Source organism: Vitis riparia, chromosome 9, assembly GCF_004353265.1.
Source record: "Vitis riparia cultivar Riparia Gloire de Montpellier isolate 1030 chromosome 9, EGFV_Vit.rip_1.0, whole genome shotgun sequence".
Classification (NCBI taxonomy): domain Eukaryota; kingdom Viridiplantae; phylum Streptophyta; class Magnoliopsida; order Vitales; family Vitaceae; genus Vitis; species Vitis riparia.
This window is the reverse complement of record NC_048439.1, coordinates 9,168,404-9,187,859: the sequence shown is the minus strand read 5'-3', so window position 1 is coordinate 9,187,859 and position 19,456 is coordinate 9,168,404. Positions and strand designations below refer to the sequence as shown.

The 19,456-nt window shown below is 30.4% G+C and overlaps 2 protein-coding genes across 3 annotated transcripts; one reads left to right on the top strand and one right to left on the bottom strand.

Annotated features, from left to right (window-relative positions):
* Positions 1 to 4,606: 4,606 nt before the first annotated feature.
* LOC117921719 (phosphopantothenoylcysteine decarboxylase subunit VHS3-like) lies at positions 4,607 to 8,677 on the top strand. The gene is made up of 3 exons (XM_034839678.1): positions 4,607 to 5,007; positions 7,290 to 7,348; positions 8,215 to 8,677. Exons 1-3 carry the CDS (start codon positions 4,879 to 4,881, stop codon positions 8,546 to 8,548), a joined length of 522 nt encoding a protein of 173 aa, XP_034695569.1. The 5' UTR covers positions 4,607 to 4,878; the 3' UTR covers positions 8,549 to 8,677.
* Positions 8,678 to 17,310: 8,633 nt separating this feature from the next.
* On the bottom strand, positions 17,311 to 18,562 carry LOC117921642 (triphosphate tunnel metalloenzyme 3-like). 2 transcript variants are annotated; one of them, XR_004652394.1, is made up of 2 exons: positions 17,687 to 18,561; positions 17,311 to 17,570 (listed from the first exon to the last, which is right to left on the bottom strand). XR_004652394.1 is itself a non-coding variant. In XM_034839592.1 (2 exons), coding segments are annotated over exons 1-2 (603 nt in total). In that variant the 5' UTR covers positions 18,425 to 18,562; the 3' UTR covers positions 17,311 to 17,569. The 2 variants fall into 2 exon arrangements, 1 of the variants encoding a protein (XP_034695483.1); XM_034839592.1 differs by having other exon boundaries at positions 17,823 to 18,562.
* Positions 18,563 to 19,456: the final 894 nt, after the last annotated feature.

Below are 19,456 nucleotides of genomic sequence, written 5' to 3'. Positions count from 1 at the left end.
CAAAAACATGGTTTAAGATATAAAAAAAATTCTTAGATAAAAATGAATTAATAAGAAATATAACTAAGTTATGTCAACTTGACTAATAACAAACTCATATGTAAAAGTAAAAATTAAAAATAAAGAAGATCTAAAATAAAAAACTTATTAATCATTGAATAATGAAATATTATTTGACATAAAAACTTTACTTACAAAAATTATAATTACATTACGAAAAATAGGAAGCAAAACCTTAACGCTCGGAGTCATTTAAGGTTCTTCTTCCAATGGCTTAATAAAAAAAATAAAAAAAAATATAAATTCCTTGCTTCAATGCCTTCTTTATAAAACATAAAATTTGTCTTCAAATTTGATCTTTCAAAAGTCAAAACTCTCATATCCTGTGCATTTTGCAAATAATATAGTAGTTGGAACAATTTAATTTTTAGATTCAATTTTTAATTTTTTTTTTTTATGTATTTTAATTAGTGAACATAAGGTTATGTTTGGTTCCTATTAAGGAAGGATAAAAAATATTAAAGAGAATGATTGTTTTTCATGTTTGCTTATATTATAGAAAAAAAATTAATTTGTATTTTTTAAAATTATTTAATCTTTATATAAAAGATTTAAATATGTTAAAAAAAGTATAAAGTAATATATAAAAATAATTTATCAACTTTAAATCTTTTTTTTTTTCACTTTTTCTTTCTATTTTTTTTCCTTCCATTTTCCTTCGTACTTTTCATAAACCAAATGAATTGTTATAATTAATTGCTTTAAATAAATATTACAAGTGCACATAGAATACATATGATTATACTTTTTCAATAATAGTGTTTGTATTCAAAACAAATTTTGCTAAAGTTTGTTAGTAATTTTAGAAAATATTTTTAGCTTAAAAAGCATTTTTGAAAAAAATATAAAATATTTGATAAAATTTTAAAAACACTTTTAAAATTTTGAAAAATTACTTATAACATTGAAAAATTATTTTAGCGTTTTATGAAAAAATATTTAATAGATGATTCTTCTAAAAATACTTTTAGTAGAAACACTCACAAATGCAATTGAAGTGTTTGTTTGGCAATGATCCAGGAAGCACTTTTAGTTTAAAAAATATTTTTGAAAAAAAATAGGTGTTTAACAAAATTTAGAAAACACTTTTTAAAACCTAAAAAATCACTTGTACTATTAAAAAATCACTTATATCGTCTTTTTTTTTTTTTTTTTCGAGAAATACTTAATAAGTAATTATCTTAAAAACACTTTTGAAAAAAACACTTTCACTAAAAATATTTTAAGTAGAAACACTATCAAACGTACTTTAAAATTCGAAACATTATAAACACTTTATAAAATCATTGTCAAATACACTCTTCGTTTAATAGTTTTTTGACGAAAAATCAAGTATTTAACAAAAATTAGGAAACACTTTTAAATTTTTGAAAAGTCTTTTGTAATGTTGAAAAATCATTTGTAATGTTTCCTAAAGAAACAATAGATAGATAATTATCCTAAAAACACTTTTAGAGAAAACACTTCCATTAAAAGTAATTCAAGTAGAAACACTTTCAAACACATTTCAAATCTTAAAGGGTGTTTGGTAAATTAACTTAATAACTTATTATGATTTAATAAAATAATTCAAGTCATTAAGTAAATTAAACATATTTGATAAAATAACTTAATAAATTAACTAAGTATTAAGTTAAATAGTTAACTTATTCTTAACTTCAATTTTATTTTTTTTACTTCATTTGCTAATAGTATATTTTAAAACTATATAACTCCACATATATGACTTATGTTTTTTTAGTAAATATTTTGTAGTTATCTTATATATCTATAATACTTTAAACACGTATGAGCAACAAATACATTTATTACTTAAAATCAATGAAAATAACTATTAGATATATATATATTAGTTAAAATTAAAGAGAGTAAGGGCCGGTTTGATGATGTTTTTTAAAATTTGTTTTTAAAAATTATTTTTAAAATAGAGAACAAAAAAAAGTTTTTAAATTTTTTTAAAAAACAAGGGTGTTTGGCAAGATGTCTTAAAAAATAAAACAAAAAATAAAAAACTTGTTTGGATGAAAGAATTTATATTGTTTTTAAAAACAATGTTTTACTTTTATCTTATAAAAAGTTTATAAACTTAATTTATAATAATATGAAATCAAATTCAAGTTAAGTCTTATCAAAAAGTAAAAATTAAATATACAATTATGTATGATTTAAAGATAAATAATTTTTTTATTCTAGTGAAACAAAAATTACTATAAGATAAAAAATAATTTTAATATTCATTTTTAATACAAGTCAAATAAGTACTTTAATTAATTTTTTAAAATTTCTTGTTTGACCATGATTTTGTATGCTTGTTTTTAAAAATTCAAATCTTATTGAAAATAAAAATAATTTTATAATTACAAATAAATTAAAAAATAAATAGTTTTTAGTAAAATATAAATAGTAATATTATAATAAAACCATAAATTATATTTTTAGTAGAAAATATATTATTTTATTATATGTTAGAAACATAAAGATATTAACATCTTTGTATATTTTTTTTTTGTTAAAAATAAATAATACTAATTGTCAATATCTTTTATTTAAAATTAATAATAATAAAGTTTTACTTTTTAGTCAAGTTTTTTATGACATATGCACATATTTAGTACTTAATTTTAAACATAACATTCTAGAATATTTTAATTTAATCTATAATTAATTGGATTGGTTTTTTATTGCAAATTATTCGTAAAAATTAAAGAATTTATTAAAAATTTAAAGTATTAATCATGTTTTACTTAATTTATAATCTATTTATCTAGTGATTTTTTTTTTTTTAAATAGTTGTGTGTATAGGATAAATAGTAAAGTCATGACTCATGGTATATTGGTTTTCCTCTCTTATTTTTTTTCAATGATTAGATTTATTTTTGAGATCCAAATTATTTTAAAAAATTATTAAACTTATTAATAAATTTAATAAAAAGTGTCACTTGATTTGAAGCTCATTTTTCTAGTGGGAAAAAATTATAAAAGTTTAATTATATGCAAAAAAGAAATAATAGTCATTATAAACCAATTTCTATCTACAAATTTATGGTATTAACAAGATTATTATTTGAATTTTAAATTATTTTTAAAATTTATTAGATTTGTCAATGAATCAAATAAATTAACTTTTATTTAATTTGGAGTTCATTTGCTTAGTAAAAAAAATTGAAAAATTATAATTTTATATAGAAAAGAAACAATAGAGTTGTTTTAAACCAATTTTTATTCATAAATTTTTTGTATTAATGAGTTTATTATTTACATTTTAAATTATTTTTAAAAATGAATAGACTTGTTAGTAGATCCAACACATTAAGTTTTGTCTAATTTGTTAATTTGTTTAATGAAAAAAAAAGAAAAAAAAAAAGAAAAATAATGATTATATGTAGAAGAGAAATAATAGAGTATGTGTGTTATTATTGCTTTTAAAAAAATTGTGAAAACATTTTTTATTTGTTCTCTAAAAATTGTTCTCTATTTCACTTTATTTTTAAGAAATGGAAATAGTGAACAATAACCAAGCGGTGTTGTGAGTTTTTAAAATATGTTTCCTGTTTTTAAAAACAGAAAACAATTTTTAAAAACTTTATCAAATAGGCTCTAATTATGACAATTTAACGATTTAAAATAAATTTTAAGTTAACTTTATTAAACATTCAAATAAAAACAAGTAATAAGGTTTTAGTCAATAATTTAACTTCAAGTCAATTTAAATTATTAAGTATTAAGTTTTATCAAACACTCCCTATAATAAACACTCCTATAATAAGACTTATTATATAAGTATTTTTATAATGAAAATAAATAAGTTTTTATTTATAATAATTGCTAAGTTTTTATTGATAGATACTACCAAAGGATGAAAAGCATACCAGGGTGGAATTGATCCAAACCAATGAAACACTTTAAGCAAAGTCTAATCTAATGGGATTTTCGACTTAAAATACTTAATTCAAGTTTAACTCAATTTTATTTTTCCAAGCATGAAAAAAGCTCGAGTTAAATTTGAAAAGCTTAGTCAAAATTTAACCTAATCTTATTTTTTTAGGCATGAGATTAGTTTGAGTTTGATTCAAGTAGTATATCATAAAATAGGCATGAGATGAGTCGAGTTTGATTAAAATATTATATCATAATATATGCATTAGCCGTGAGATTAGGTTTGATTGACCCTTATTTATAATATTTTTTATAACTTTTTTCTATAAATAAGTAAATAATAAACAAGATAATATTTTAATAAAAAATAAATGCATATAAAGATTGTTCTATTATAATTTAATTTAAAAATAAATAAATGAATATTATTATGTAATATATATTATAAAAATATTAATAGGAATTTGGCCAACATCTACTTAAACCCAATAGGTCAGTTTGGATTCGGACGTAGCCAATCAAGTTCCTAAGGGTACAAAGTACAAAACGCATCAATGCCTTCAAAATTACTATTCTACCCTTTAATAAGACAGATGTCAAATCTCTGTAAAGCCGAGCAAAAGTCAATAGAGTCACTGACGGCACAATTATTATTACACTCACTTTGCTGCTAACATGGCAGCAATCTGTACACAACCTAACTCACCGTACAATTTGGAATTGTACATTACTCGTGTCTAAAGCTCAAAACCCTAATGCTCTGTCCCTGCCCACCCACTAAACCCTGATTTCAATTCTCATTGCTTGCAAAAACCCAAATCCCCAATAGCCCGGAAGGTGTTTTTAGTGTCGAACACTTCCCCTCTCTCTCCACTTTTTCTTTCTGGGTCATTGACCTTTCTTGAATTTTCAGTACCATTTTTCCTTACTCATCTTGGTGCAATGGAGGTGGAAAGTCTGTGTTTTTCTGGGTCTGTTGATTTGGATAGGGTTTTGTGCTCTTTGGTGGAAGCAGTGGTGGTGGAGACTACCTTGGTCGCTCACAAATCTGTTGTTTGGCTTCTCTTGTTGGTAAATACTCACCCTTAATCTTTTTCTATGTATTTCTTTCTTGTGATTTGGAGTTTCTTCTGTGCTGTTATTGGATTGTGGGAATGTTTTTGTTCATGGGTGGTTCTTTGAATATAAGAGTATTTTGGTATTGCTGCTCTTTGAGAGTTGCCCTCCGTTTGGCTCATGGGAAAATCGAGGGAAATAAACAAAAGAAGAAAGAATTACAGTCGTAATAAAAACCCTACCTTGATTAGTTTGTGTTTGGCTCTGTTTGGTGAAATTTCTTATTTTCATTTCCAGCTTTGGTTTTTTTTCAACCAAACAGAGGATAAGAGTTGCTTTTGGGAATGAACTGGTAACCAAACCACGAACACACCAGCAGAAAATAAAGAACGAAGACAAGATTTTTAACATGGTTTGATAATCATTGTGATCCTTACATCCATGGAGTGTATCAACACTCAACAATTCACTAATAAAAAGAATGAGAAGAGTTGCGATGGTAAAGCTCTCGAAAAACACCTTTCAATTGCGGTCGCACTCTCTAAAAACCTAAACACTAAACATAAAAGGGTTAAATATATATTAGGGGCAAATTTGTCAATCATCACATAAAAAAAATTTCCGTGAACGAAGCGCCACAATACTGATTCAGGTTTCACAATTCAACATGAACAAGGTTGTGGTTTATCTCATTTAGCATTGTACTAGTTTTTCTTATAGGCTAAGATTATGGAGATTCTTCTGAGTCTGGCTTATGGAATGAAGAAGTTAGGTTTTGGATGCTTAAAGTTTGAGTTTGTTGAATTGACTGTTCTGTTATCCTATTGTTTCCATTTGATGTGTTTTTCTCCCGCATTTTTGTTATTTCAGACTTTTTACCTATCAGTTTGGATCCTGAGAAAATGTGGGAAAGTCGAAGAAAATACAACTTTGACAAACCAACAACCATCCATCAACTCTGTCCACTGCCCTAAATGGCTTAGTTGAGGCAAGTTTTCCATTTTTGGAAAACAGAACAATATGAAACATGAGTCAAATATGTTATTATTTCCCTTGGCAGTCAAAAGATTGTTAGGAAAGTTTGGGCTTGTTTGGGAATGTTTTTGATAATAGTTCTCAAAAAACAGTTTATTGAAAACTATTCTTAGAAATAGTTTTCAATCATTTTCATGAACCAAATTCTGTTTGGGATCTCTAATATGAAAAATGGTTTTCTTTGTTCATTCTTCGTGAAAGTACTATCCATTTTTATACAATACAAAGGCTTTTGAAGCGTTTTTCACATTTTCAATTGTCGTTCGGAACTCTATATAAAGAATAATTGAAAATACCCAAAATATGTTTTAAAAAACTACTTGTTTTTAGAACAAATTCTTAAAAATTTGTTCTCTTAAAAGTTTGTTAATAGTGTTTTTTTAGTTAGAAAACTGTTTTCAAAATATTTTTCAAACAGGGCCTTACATTTTGAAGCACTGAACCAAACATTTTTGTGAATGACTCAAGGGCATTCTCTGGATTTCTGGGACACTACAGGGCATGATCTCTGCTATCTGTTGTTTGAGTTATTGCTTATATGGCAACTACTTTGAGGTTTCAGAACAACATCTTTTGTTTGAGAAAATGCATTATTCTGTTTTGGAAATGCAAACAGCTAAAATTCTTTAGAAGTCGTTTCATTTGTCTTAAAGAAGATTTGAATCTTAAAACCTGGAAAAACAACAATTTTAAGAGAAATACCCGGAAATGGTTTCTTGAATGCACAATCCTTTTTTTGTTTCTTTGCATTTTTGGTTCCATTATTTTACGTTTTCTGCTTTCAAGCTTTCAAACTAAACAACCTTTTTCAAAGCTAATTCCCAAAAATAGAACTTGGCAGCTTAATGTTTGTAAAAGCAACCTGGTGGACACTCCCTTGCTAATGGGTTTTGGCTTGCTTTTGCATGTAGTAATTAAAAAGTTTGAGTGAGAACTCCCCAGCAGACGGCATATTTGGGTTTTTTTTTTCCTGTTTATATTCAGTTTTTGTTTTCGAATAATTTGATTGATGTCCAGCAATTTCTCATTTCTGAATTCATAGATATTAATTTGGGATCTGCCAATTAGTTTTCGTATGCAACCTAAAATGTATGTTTCCTTCCTTTGGCAGTATAGTTTGCTTCCTTCTTTGTTTCTCTGCCATAAATGATAAATTAATCCTAGCTTTTCCTGAAGTGCTTGGGTAATGTGTTTGCTTATCAGTATATATTTTGGTTGTGTTTTTTTAATATTTTCTGCCATTACGTTTTGATTTTTTCCAGATTGGATCATTACCAAATGATATTGATTTGTTACCAAAAGCGCCCGTGGCAGATGAGAGGTTGGGAAGATTTAATTTATTTATTTATTTATTTTCATGCATTATTTGGAAGCTTTCTTCATTCATGGGAAAAACAAATCTTAATTAATTATGTGCAAGGATCAAAATATTGGAAAATGTGGAAATATTGGTGGTTGGATTTTACAGATATGTTAGATGGAAATCCGGGAAAGAAATATTGATGGAAAGAAAATTGATCAAAACTTATAGAAATATTTGATAAAACAAACAGTAATACACATTAATTTTTTTATTTATTGAAAAATGGATATATTCAAGTTGTGCATGTTATTGTCAAATATTACAAATTGTACCATATATATGTACACTAAAATGATGATCACACACGAGGATATAAAGGAAATGATGATATATGTATGATTATTTTTTGTACAAAATATTGATAATTTTATTTACAAGTTTATGTGTGTCTTATATCTAATTACAGTTTTATATTTGCACTAATGAATTAAATGGAATTTAATAATTTTATGGATATATTTTTTGATAGACATAATTTTATGGATATATCACAAATAAAGGTTATCTATATTAATTTTATATATTATAACATAGGCAAACTTGGCTTGGTTGCAAAGTTCATGATTCCACACAATAGACTCAGATTTGAGCACCCTTGCTCATATAAATTTTTTTGCTCAAAAAAATTGTCTAGATGTTAGGAAAATAGCCAATTTATCAGTTTGCTAAAAATGGTGATAAGTTGATAAAAAAATCGGATGCATGGAAAGATAAAAACTGATGCCAAAATTTGGCCTTGAAATTGTTTCCATTCACATTGAAATCTCAGTGATAAATGTCGAAACTTTAATCCTTGATTATGTGGTACCATTGCACTTTTGCAGGTTTCCAATAGCCGACCTTAAGAAAATGAAAAGGCCGGAGACTGAGAACAAGGATGCCAATGAAGATGATGATGATGATGAAGATGACGATGATGATGAAGATGATGATGATGACGAGGATGATGATGATGATGATGATGACGACGACGACGACGACGACGATGATGATGAGGACGATGATGTTGAGGCCAATGGTGATGGAGGAAGTGATGATGAAGATGAAGATGATGATGATGACGACGAAGATGATGATGACGAAGATGAGGATGATGACGAAGAAGATGGGGATGAGGAGGAAAAGCAAGCCCAACCACCTTCTAAAAAAAAGAAGTGAGACTAATTGATCTTGTTCCCTTTTTATCCTTTCAATTTTTATAGGGAAAAAATTTCCCTTGTCAGTGAATGATGAACTTTTATTAAATATTTGTTTAAACCATTTCTTCATTTATATTTTTTGCTCTCATATTTAAATCATAGGCCTTTTAATTTAAAGAGACACCCTCATTTGAACCCCTCACGGGACGTGCAGTAAGATTTTCACATGTGAAGGTGTGTCAAATTACCAAGATAGGTAAAGCATATTGCTGCAAGAAACAGGCCCTAAGCATTAGCATGATAGTATTTATACACAACACAGCCCAAGTGGTTTCCAAAATATGACTCCTGGAAATGGGCAAATGCTTGCTTGATAGGAAGCAAGATTGGGTTTAGTTCTTCTCTTTTGTCAAAAGTCAAGTTGGTTTAGGTTGTTTTGATCTAGGAAATGTTGTAATAGGAGTATTTGTTTTTGCTGTTTGATTATTATGAAATATTGGAAGACAACAAAAAGTATGATGAAAATTTGAAGAAAGTTCGAACACTTTAAAACACCCGATTTTTTGTTCGAGAGAGCAAATGTTGAAAGAATGAAGGAACAGTTATTGGGTTCATACTTACATTTTTTTACTTTCATTTCTGTCTTTCCTTCTTTTTTCCTTCCAGTTCCTGAGAATCATGTGAAGCCTCAATGTTTGTGAACAATTTTTCAAAACAAATTCTTGTAATGAGATATGATAAGTGTATTTGCATGTACTTTGTTTTGTTTTGTTTTTCCAGGTAAAACACTTTCTTCTCTGCACCCTCAAAATCCCGGATTGTTGTTGAGAAACAATAGGATGAATCTTCATTCAACTGCTATGATATACCAATTTTGAAGCCCTGTAAACATGCTGTATAGCTTTATTTCATATTTAAGTGCCATAGCTGTGTATGTTTCTATCATAAATCCATGCTATTCATGGAAAAGAAGGATTTAAGCAGTGCCAATAGGTATTAGTTTCAATTCTACATGGACTGTTAGTGTAATATTAGTAGAGAGATCCCATATGCTTGACTAATAGCCTATATAGGAGTGATGCTACAAGAGTTGGAAGCGCTTTCTAATGTTTGGAAGCAAATTTCTTATGAAAATTAAGAGTGCGTTTTACATTGATTTTAGGAAGTGTTTTTAATCTTTCTAATACTTGAAAAATAAAAATTTTCAAGTATTAGATATGGTAGAAACACTTCCTAGAATTATTGCCAAGTGCACTCCAAGTCTTTGGCAACATTTTAAAAATCACTTGAAAAACTCTATTTTTCGGGGTCTCAAAGGGGCGTGGAAACACATAAGAACTCTTCAATGGAAATGGAAAATATATGTAACTCCAGTTCCTTCGGAAATGGTTCTATACATCTGCTCTTTCTCAACGCATATCTTTATACAAAGACTGTTTTTTCCTCTTTTCGGATGGTAAATATTTCTCAGAACATGGAGTGTGAATCAAACCCATGTTTGAATTGAAATTAAGATACTGATGCAAGTTCTTTCTTTCTGAATCAGATAGATTCATATCTGAAAGAGGTTGACAATAAGTTCTTTCAAAATTGACTATTTGTCCCTCTGTTAGAGGTGTTCCAGAAATGTCTGCGATCGAGTAAATAGCTCTACGAACGAATGGATTGGATCGAATTGGAAAATGGAAAGATTTGTACAAGTTATACGTTTCGTCACCACTTTGTGGAAAATCGTTAGGTATGAATATGTTAGATACCTGTGACTCGATTGGTGAAATAGTGTCTCGGGAGAGTGGAGAATAACTTGAATTGATGCTTGCACTGGTGCTTGATTGGTGTTTCTTTCAAAACTGCCTTTTTTTTTTTTGTTATGTAATATATTACTAAAAACACAACAAAAAATTTGATCGAAGTATTATTAATGAAAGTGATATAGGTAAAAACGCTTTTGCTAGAATCACTTCCACTATACTAAGCGGAAGTTCTTAGTAATAGGGGAATAGATTAAGAGTGTGTTGACATAGTTTTTATTCAAAGTGTTTTTAATAAAAGTGTTTTTTCTAAAAATGTTTTTGAAAGAATCGCTTATCAATTACTTCTCTTGGGAGCATTATAAGTGATTTTTTTTATTAATTATTTAAAATTACATTCTAAATTTTATCAAACATATATTTTTTTTTCTAAAAAGTTCTTTATATTAGAAGTGCTTTCCAAAAGCATTGTCAAACACATTTTAAGAATCGTTGTGACAACCTGCCCTTGTAGGTGCCATCCATGCAAGATAGTGTCTCCTCTCTAGTCTAAAGACAAATGTGGAGATACTATCCTATAAAAGGAAAACTTCAAAAGTATTATTTATAAAAGAAAACTAAGGTCATTACAATCTACCCCCATTCAACAAATTATTTTCTCAGAATTTCCTATAGTTCTACATACTCCATCATCTCATCTCTAATTCCCAAGTAGCCACTTCAATAAGATGATTGTGCCACAAATACTTTTACAAATGGTACGACCTTGTTTTGTAATACTTTCTCCTAGTGATCTAAAATTTGGGCAAGTTGTTCCTCATAAGACAACTCCTCACTTAATTCTACTTCTATTGTGTCTAGGACGTGTATAATGGATTTGATCTGTAATACCTTAATGAAGATGCATGGAATACATTATTAATGCATGAGAGACTTGGTAGTAAGGCAACTAGATAAGGAGCTAGTTTGTCTTCCTCTTAAACTTCAAATGGTCCTACATACCTTAGACTCAACTTGCCTTTTTGGCTGAACTTAAAATTCCAATTTGTTGTGAGACTCTTAAGAACACATTCAAACTCTAAATCTCTACGATAGGCATCAACATAAATTTTCTATTTGTTCTAAGCTATCCGAAGATGCTCTTGAAATAAAGATACCTTATCTATCATTAACTATACCATTTCCAAGCTTATAAGTCATCTTTCTCCAAAATCATCCCATCTTGAGGATCTACACTTTTTGCCATATAATGCCTCATAAAGAGACAAGCCTATGCTTGTCTATTAGCTATTAGTAAAGGCAAACTTCACTAAAGTAGGTGTTTTTCCCAATTGCCTCCAAATCTAATATGTGGGCTCTTAGCATAACCTTTAGTATGCAAATAACTCTCTTAAACAATCCATTGGTCTGAGAGTGTAATGTTGAACTAAAATCTAATTGTCCCCAAATCCTTCTACAAATTGACCCCAAATCATGGAGTGAATCTTAGATCTTGATTAAATATGATGGATAATGACACTCCATGCAATCTTATGATCTCTTTGATATATAATGTCGCCAGATGCTCAAGTTTGTAGGTTAGTTTGATAGCTAGGAAATAAGTTGATTCAGTGAGTCTATCCACTATAGTCCATATTACTTATGACCTACTAGTGACTTTGGTAACCTTATAATGAAATCCATGATGACATTCTCCCATTTCTATTCTAGGATCAAGAGTGGTTATAATTATCCTAGTGATTTTTGGTGCTCAGTCTTTGGCTTGTTAGCATATAAAGCATTGGCTATATCACTTTTCATTCCTATCGACCAAAAGTGCTCTTTCAAGTCATGATATATCTTTATTCATAAAAAAAAAAAAAAGTCATGATACATCTTTGTTCTTCTTGGGTGTACAATGTATCAAGAGCAGTGAACCTCCTTGAGAATTTATTTTCTCAAATCCTCTACGTTGGGCAAACAAAGGTGTGATCTGTAACAAAAGATGCTCTTGTCATCCATACTAAAGCCAATGTCCCCAACATGATGAGGTACCTTAACCAAGGTTAGTAATTTGGGGATCACTATGTTGGGATGCTCTAATACGAGAACCATTAGCATTGGTTGCGCTACCAAATTGGCTAGCACCTTACTATTGCTTTGGATATGGAGTTGCTCCAATTCTTAATATAAAACTTCCATGTGCTGACTTCAATCAAGCAACATTGTTGCTACCATCCTTTCTGACTTTCAACTCAAAGCATTTGCTATGACATTAACCTTCCCAGGATGGTATTGAATTGCTATGCCATAGTCCTTAATGAGCTCCGATCATCGCCTTTGCCTTATGTTGAGCTCCTTTGTAAGCAAATATTTTAAACTTTTGTGATTTATAAAGATTTTGCACTTTTCACAAAATTTTAAGGCAAACACTACTACTGTTAACTCTAAGTCATGAATGAGATTTTCTCATAGTGTTTCAATTGGTGAGATGCATAAGTTATCACTTTTCCATTTTGTATAAGAACACACCCCAATCCTTTGTGAGATGCATTACTATAGATGACATATCCTTCGGATCCCCTTGGCACCATTAATACTGGCACCAACACTAAATGATTTTTTAGCTCTTGAAAACTCTGTTTACATTCATTAGTCCATAAGAATTTAACTCCCTTCCTCATTAGGAAAATCAATGGTAATGTTATAGAGGAGAATCCCTCAATTAATATTCACTAATATCTTGCCAATCCAAGGAAGCTATGACTCTCCATCATGGTGACTAATTTGTTCCACGTCATAACTACTTTCACTTTAGCTAGGTCTATAGATATTCTTTCTCTAGAGACGATATGACCTAAGGATGTGATCTAGTTTGACCAAAATTCACACTTATTTAGCTTAACATATAATTGGTAGTCTTTAAGGCTTTGTATGATCATGCAAAAGTGAGTATGCTCCTCTATTTGGTTTTAATAGTTCCATGAGCCTTACCACTTCATAGGGAATGTGGAAATTTCTAAGAAAATCACTAAAATTCTAGAGGAAGCTTTAGATTCTTTCCAAGTTCTACTAAGGGTATGGATTGTTATAGTCTTCGTTTCTCAAGCTTAACCTAGTCGATTGTTATAGTCTCAAATACATCAAGGGCATGCACCCAACAGACCATAGTTGACCAGGTCGAGTATCTCAAGGAGAACTCCTTTCAAATGGCCCCTAGTGGCCATAATCTATGAAGGGTATTTGCCTAAGAGACCACAATTAACTAGTTCGAGCATTTCCCTAGGATGACACCCTTTAAACAACCCCTAGTGACCCAAATCTCTCAAGGACATTCACCTAAGGGACCATAATCTACTAGGTTGAGCATCTCATTGGGAAGACTCCCTTTAAACAACCCTCAGTGGCCTAAAGGAAACATTCCCACCAGTTGAAACAATCACTCTTCCTTCACCACCTGACTACCACTCTCTTCCTTATCTCCTTCCTTGTCACCCTTGCCTGCTCCCTTCTTAACCTTTTAACCCTCCACTTCTTCAACCTCATTCCCAAACCTAGCTTCTTGACAACCCAACTACCTTCTTGATTCAAAGGCAAAGAACACCTTCTCTATGAACGCCATAGTTAATTCTGCCTTGATCTTGGAAGTTTCAGAATGAGCTACAACTACATCAACTGTAAGGGATTTTATAGTCAAACCATGGTCATTCATCTCTTGAGATTTCTTTTTAAAAGCTGCAACTAATCACTTATCTTTGCATCATGCCAACGAAGCTTCTATTCGAGTCATCAATTAGTGATTGAACATTAGCAAGTTTGGCCTCAAGGGTGTTGACCTGACCTTTCAGATTCCTGACTTAATCTAGAAAGCTTGGACATCCTTTTGTGTGGAGAAAAGGGTGACCTCATCAGTAGCCAACTTGTCCTCTCTAATTTCCTTAAGAAGTGCATCCTTATTCTCCAACTCCTTCCTTATAAATAGGATCTACTCATTAAATTGGGTTTAAGCCAATGATTCCTTATTAGGAGTCATTGCAACTGCTTGAGTTCCGTTTTAGGGCTACGATCTACTTATCATGATTTACTTATAACATGAACAATCCTCATTCATAAAGAAGAGTCATTGCAACTGCTTGAGTTCCGCTTTAGGGCTACGATCGACTTATCATGATTTACTTATAACATGAACAATCCTCAATCACAAAGAAGAGTCTTTAATAAGTTAAAATATTACAATTGTCCTTCCATCCTTAGAATGAGATAACTTTCACCAATAGAAGGCCCTTTTCTAAAGCCATACAAGAGTTAAGCCCACTCACTTAAGGAGGGTAGTAGGACATAATCATCGGAGGGACAGGCAAGAGCAATGACCTTAATTCCCAAATTTGGTCTCTTTGATCATGAGAAAATGCTTCTCATTGTCAAAGATAAGATCAATCTCTCCATTTGACATTTCATCACTGGCTCGAGGGGTAACCAAAACTTGTAGGTTAGAATTGTGTGGGCTTTTTCCCAGGGAGGGAAGATTTTGATAGAGTAGCAGTAGAAGAATCTTTAACATGTTAAAATCTAGCAACTATCTCTCCATCCTCAACAGAAGGACATTAGACAAAGGCCTCAATACGACTTAACAAGGTGAATTGACCTAAGGGGAAGTCATCAACCACCATTGACTCAGTAATTGACTCCTTTTAGCAGTCATTCTCGATTCATGGAGAAACTTAAATATTGATCGGAGTTTGATTAGATGATGATTCTAATGAAGATGACTTTTATCTCTTTGAATTAGATTGTGATTGCACCAATTTCAACTTCTTTCTCAAACGTTGATAGTGATTGCATGGAAGATGACCTCGTCTTAAACTTCTTATGTTGAGTTGAGCCCTCCCCTAATCAACCTCTTCTTTAGGGGAGGCATAGGAATTCCCATTAGCTTTAGCAAGTCAAGGATGGGAGTATTCATGCCCACAATAGGAGTAGTCTTGTTGACACGAGTTTTAAAATCCTTAAATTGATAAAGGGAAGTTGGCATGAAAGAAAAAAGTCTTGAAATTAGCAAAGATTAGCTAAGGGGAGGAAGGATCGCAAAAAAACTAACATTAGAAGTGATAAGCAACCTCACCTGGTATATACGCAAAAAATGTGGCCTTTAGACTAATGCATGTTGAAGTCTGAAAAGATGCATGGAGTAAGTGATCAAGGGAGGAAAAATGAAGAGTTCATTGACAACAAGGGAAACTAGAGAGGTGAAAATCAGGATAACGAAGAATAACGTCCATCACCACCTAAGAAAACTACCACCCTCCACTATGATCACCACTACCCATGGTGGACTAGTAGCAACCAAATGCAAGAACTCTAGGAGTTACATTGAAAAAAGGGAACAGACGTCCACATGGTCGCACAAATTAACTTATGGAGGTTTGATGCATGACTTAGATTCCGTTTGGTAGTGATTCTAGAAAGCGTTTATAATATTTCTAATACTTAAATTTTTTTATCATTCAAGTGTTAAAAATGCTAAAAACGTTTCCTGAAACATTGTCAAACACACTCTTAGAATCCATTTGGGAGTGATTTTAGGAAATGTTTCTAACCTTTTTAACACTTAAAAATTTGTCTCATTCAAGTGTTATAAAGGTTATAAACGTTTTCTAAAATCACTATCAAACGCACTCTTACTCACTTTCTCCATCTAGGAGCTTTGATGAATCTAGACCCCTCATGACCCACTACTTATCACACTAAAGGTTACAAAGTTCGAAGTTTGATGAGTCTTGATAGACCCTAGTAGCATAGTTATCTCTTGTACTGGTCGACATATGAACAAATGGAACTCACTAGAGAAATGTTATGACTACTTTCATATCCCCTCATCAAATTAGACACAAATCTATTCATTCTTATTTGTTGACTTCTTGCTTTACACCATGACTAATTTGATCATGAAGAGGGTTTGACTATTTGGCCCACCCTTTCATTCATTTGTCTGTGTTGATTGGTAGGAGGAAGGGATACACCAAGTTCATCTTCAAGTTGAAAAAGGTTGCAACAATTACCAAGAATCTTAAAAACAACGGAAGAGAGAACAAGAAGGGGAGTGCTCAAAATTTGCTTTCGGAAATGAGCCCATTAGAAACAAAATTTCAAATAAAAATGGGAAAAAAAAAATTAAAAGTGAAAAAATATATTGAAGGTAAACTACAAAATGTTTCCTCTAATTACAATTAAAGGGGTTGTGAAACTTCATTCACTAAGATTTTCAATTTTTTTAAAAAATTATTATAGCTCATTTTGGCCTTATTAATAAACACATGTAAAATATTTCAATTTATTAATTTACTCTTTTCTAAGTTTTCTTTTATATATATATATTAATAACCTATAATCTTCATAAGCTCTAACAAACAATTATTTTTCTCCTCACTTGCAAAGAGCATATTTTTCTATTACTTCATTACATTAATTTGTTTCAAAATTTTATAGAATGGATTTAAAAGAATTTTTTTTTTTTAAGTTGAATGCAGAAGCTTAGGAGTCATGCATCTGAGCGACACTAACAAATTGGAAGCAAATTAGAGGAAACTTTATTAAATTGGAAGATTCAAAATGAGATTACACATTTAATAGGAATGAGTTCAATCATTTGAAATATCGATAATGTACATGATAGATACAGTTATGTTTGGTTCGAAAAGCGTTAAAGAAAGGAGAAAAAATATTCAAATTTTTTTTTTATATATTTGGTTTTAATATAAAAAATATAAAAAGAATAAAATATAATTAAAATTGTTTATGCATTTATAAATTATTTAATCTTTATATAAAATAATTAAAATAAATCTTATATAAAAATAATTTATTGATTTTAAATTTATTTTATATTTTCTTTCATTTTTTTCTCTTCTTTTACTTTTCCCTTTTATTTTTTTCTCTTTATATTTTCTTTCAAATTTTCTCAAACCAAACATAATCTTCTATGAGCCCTGTAATGTAACAAAATGCAGATGAACTTTTATCACTACAATGTTCTTTTTCCTCTTTATCAATCATTCATAAAAGAAAGTCGGATTGAATAAACCTAGGTTCAGAGCACATCAATGGATCCATATGCTGGGATTCACAACAATGGATTGGGGAATGATTCATCTCTCTCCATGGTATACTGGTGGTGAGAGAGATGATGACAAATATTTCTTCAGAAAACTGTGTCAAAAGTTGAAGCAATTGATAAACTTTGTCAAACCTCTTGTATCAATGTTACAGATTGTCTCTCTGGCTTCAACTCCAGCTTCTGTGCTCTCAAAGCATCTAGAACATCCCATAAGAACATATTTACCATCACAATCCATTATCTATGATTATGCATATAAAAAGACTTCAAATCATATATTCAATCAGCATATAGTATGATGATTATCACATACCCTGCAATTTGCTAAAGAATTGTATTGATCAATTGCAATAGGATGCCCATACTATCATTCAACATCAGCAGAAAGGCTTCAATCCATAAATTCAATCATCTTGTAAACAAATACTCAGAACGAGAAATTGACTCACTAATGCAGCTTGCCGGATCGAAAAACTGCAAATTTTGAAGCCTCCGCGTTCGAGAAACTAATCCCGTTCTCCTCCAAGAACCCTTCAAGCAACTTCTTCGCTCTCTCTGGCTCCGAGCTCTCGCATTCAATCTCATAATTCGTCCCGAAATCGAAATGAGTTTCGTCCAGCTCTAAATTCAATCCATTCCACGCATACACCGCTCTAACGTTCCTGAACCCTCCCAGACACACCAAGCCCTCATCTCCTACCTCAAACTCATCTCTCAACCTCTTGATTATCCTCGAATTCATCGATTTAAATCGCCATGGCTCCGCCACGCAGGCACGCCCGATCAGAGGTTCGATTTCTTCTTCGACTTCTTCGGCGCGGCTGATGCCGTTTGAGATTTGCGGTTGGGATTTGAGGGAGAGAACGCAGTGGGAATCGAGGTCGTAGAACCGAAGGCGGAGGACCGCAAATTTGGAGGAGAGCTCGGCGGCTGGTCCGTCGAAGAAGATGTTCTCTTGGATTAGGGTTTTGACATGGAATGGGGCGAGGAGGTCGGAGAGTTTCTGGTGGGAGGCGGCGTCAGGGAGGCGAAGCTTGACCTCGACTTCCATGGCGCGGTTTGGCTGCCGAGAAAGATTAGGAAAAGGGAGGGAAGAGTTTCTACATCTTTCCCAGCAACCAAACGGAGCTTAAGTTGCATCCTCGTTGTTTTTGAGTGGCAGTGGTGGAAAGTAAGAATGATTGTTACTCATCTCTCCCTACTCAGTGATGGGCTGACGGATAAGGCATCTTTAAAAAAATTAAGATCGTTGATGTTTATTCAAATAAAAAATTTACATATTTAAAACTTAACAAAAAAACTAATTTTATTGTACAGAATTATTAAAAATATTTTTCAATATTCATTAATAAAAATAAAAATCTTTAAAAAATTATTTTTGTAAGATAAGAATAATTATTTACTTTAATGAGTACGTTTTTATGATAATAACAAAAGTTCGTTTGATAGTGATTTTAGAAAGTGTTTTTAATATTTTTAATATATAAAAAATTTTATATTTCATGTATTATAAATGGTAAAAATACTTTCTAATATCACTAAACAACAACAGATTTAGTAAAACTCAAGGGCATATATATCCTCCACAAATTTCCCAAGAAAAAAAAATTTGTATGCAGTATTTCCTGTAAATTCCAAAAAAGGAAAAAAACTACAAATATAAATAATAATTACATTTCAAATACCATAAAAAAATTAATAAAAATAATGTTATAAATTAAAAAAAAAAAGTCTACCATATAGAGTTAATTTTACTTTTCTCTTTTTAAGTTTGGATTGAATATATTTAATTATCCTCAATTTGAAATTTCATCATATACCCTTTCTTATTCTATTTATTTGTTAATTTCTTTAGTTTTCATTTTCGCTCAAAATAAATGAATTATTTATTGAAATTTTAAGTTAACAATGATTAAGTATATTTAATTTAAACCTCACAAAACTTAATATATTTAATCAAAATGAGTGAAAATAACCTTTACTTTATTAAATTAAATAAAATTGTACAAAAAATAAAATATTTTATAAAACCTACTTAATACCTTTACTTATTATTTTTACATTATCTGAATTTTTTCCATCA

What these genes read in the sequence shown, in the direction of transcription:
- LOC117921719 (XM_034839678.1), top strand. Translation starts at nt 4,879, where the DNA reads ATGGAGGTGGAAAGTCTGTGTTTTTCTGGGTCTGTTGATTTGGATAGG. An exon ending in TTGTTTGGCTTCTCTTGTTG is followed by an intron (nt 5,008 to 7,289) that starts GTAAATACTCAC and finishes GATTTTTTCCAG; the next exon opens with ATTGGATCATTACCAAATGA. An exon ending in GCGCCCGTGGCAGATGAGAG is followed by an intron (nt 7,349 to 8,214) that starts GTTGGGAAGATT and finishes GCACTTTTGCAG; the next exon opens with GTTTCCAATAGCCGACCTTA.
- LOC117921642 (XM_034839592.1), bottom strand. Translation starts at nt 18,424, where the DNA reads ATGGAAGTCGAGGTCAAGCTTCGCCTCCCTGACGCCGCCTCCCACCAG.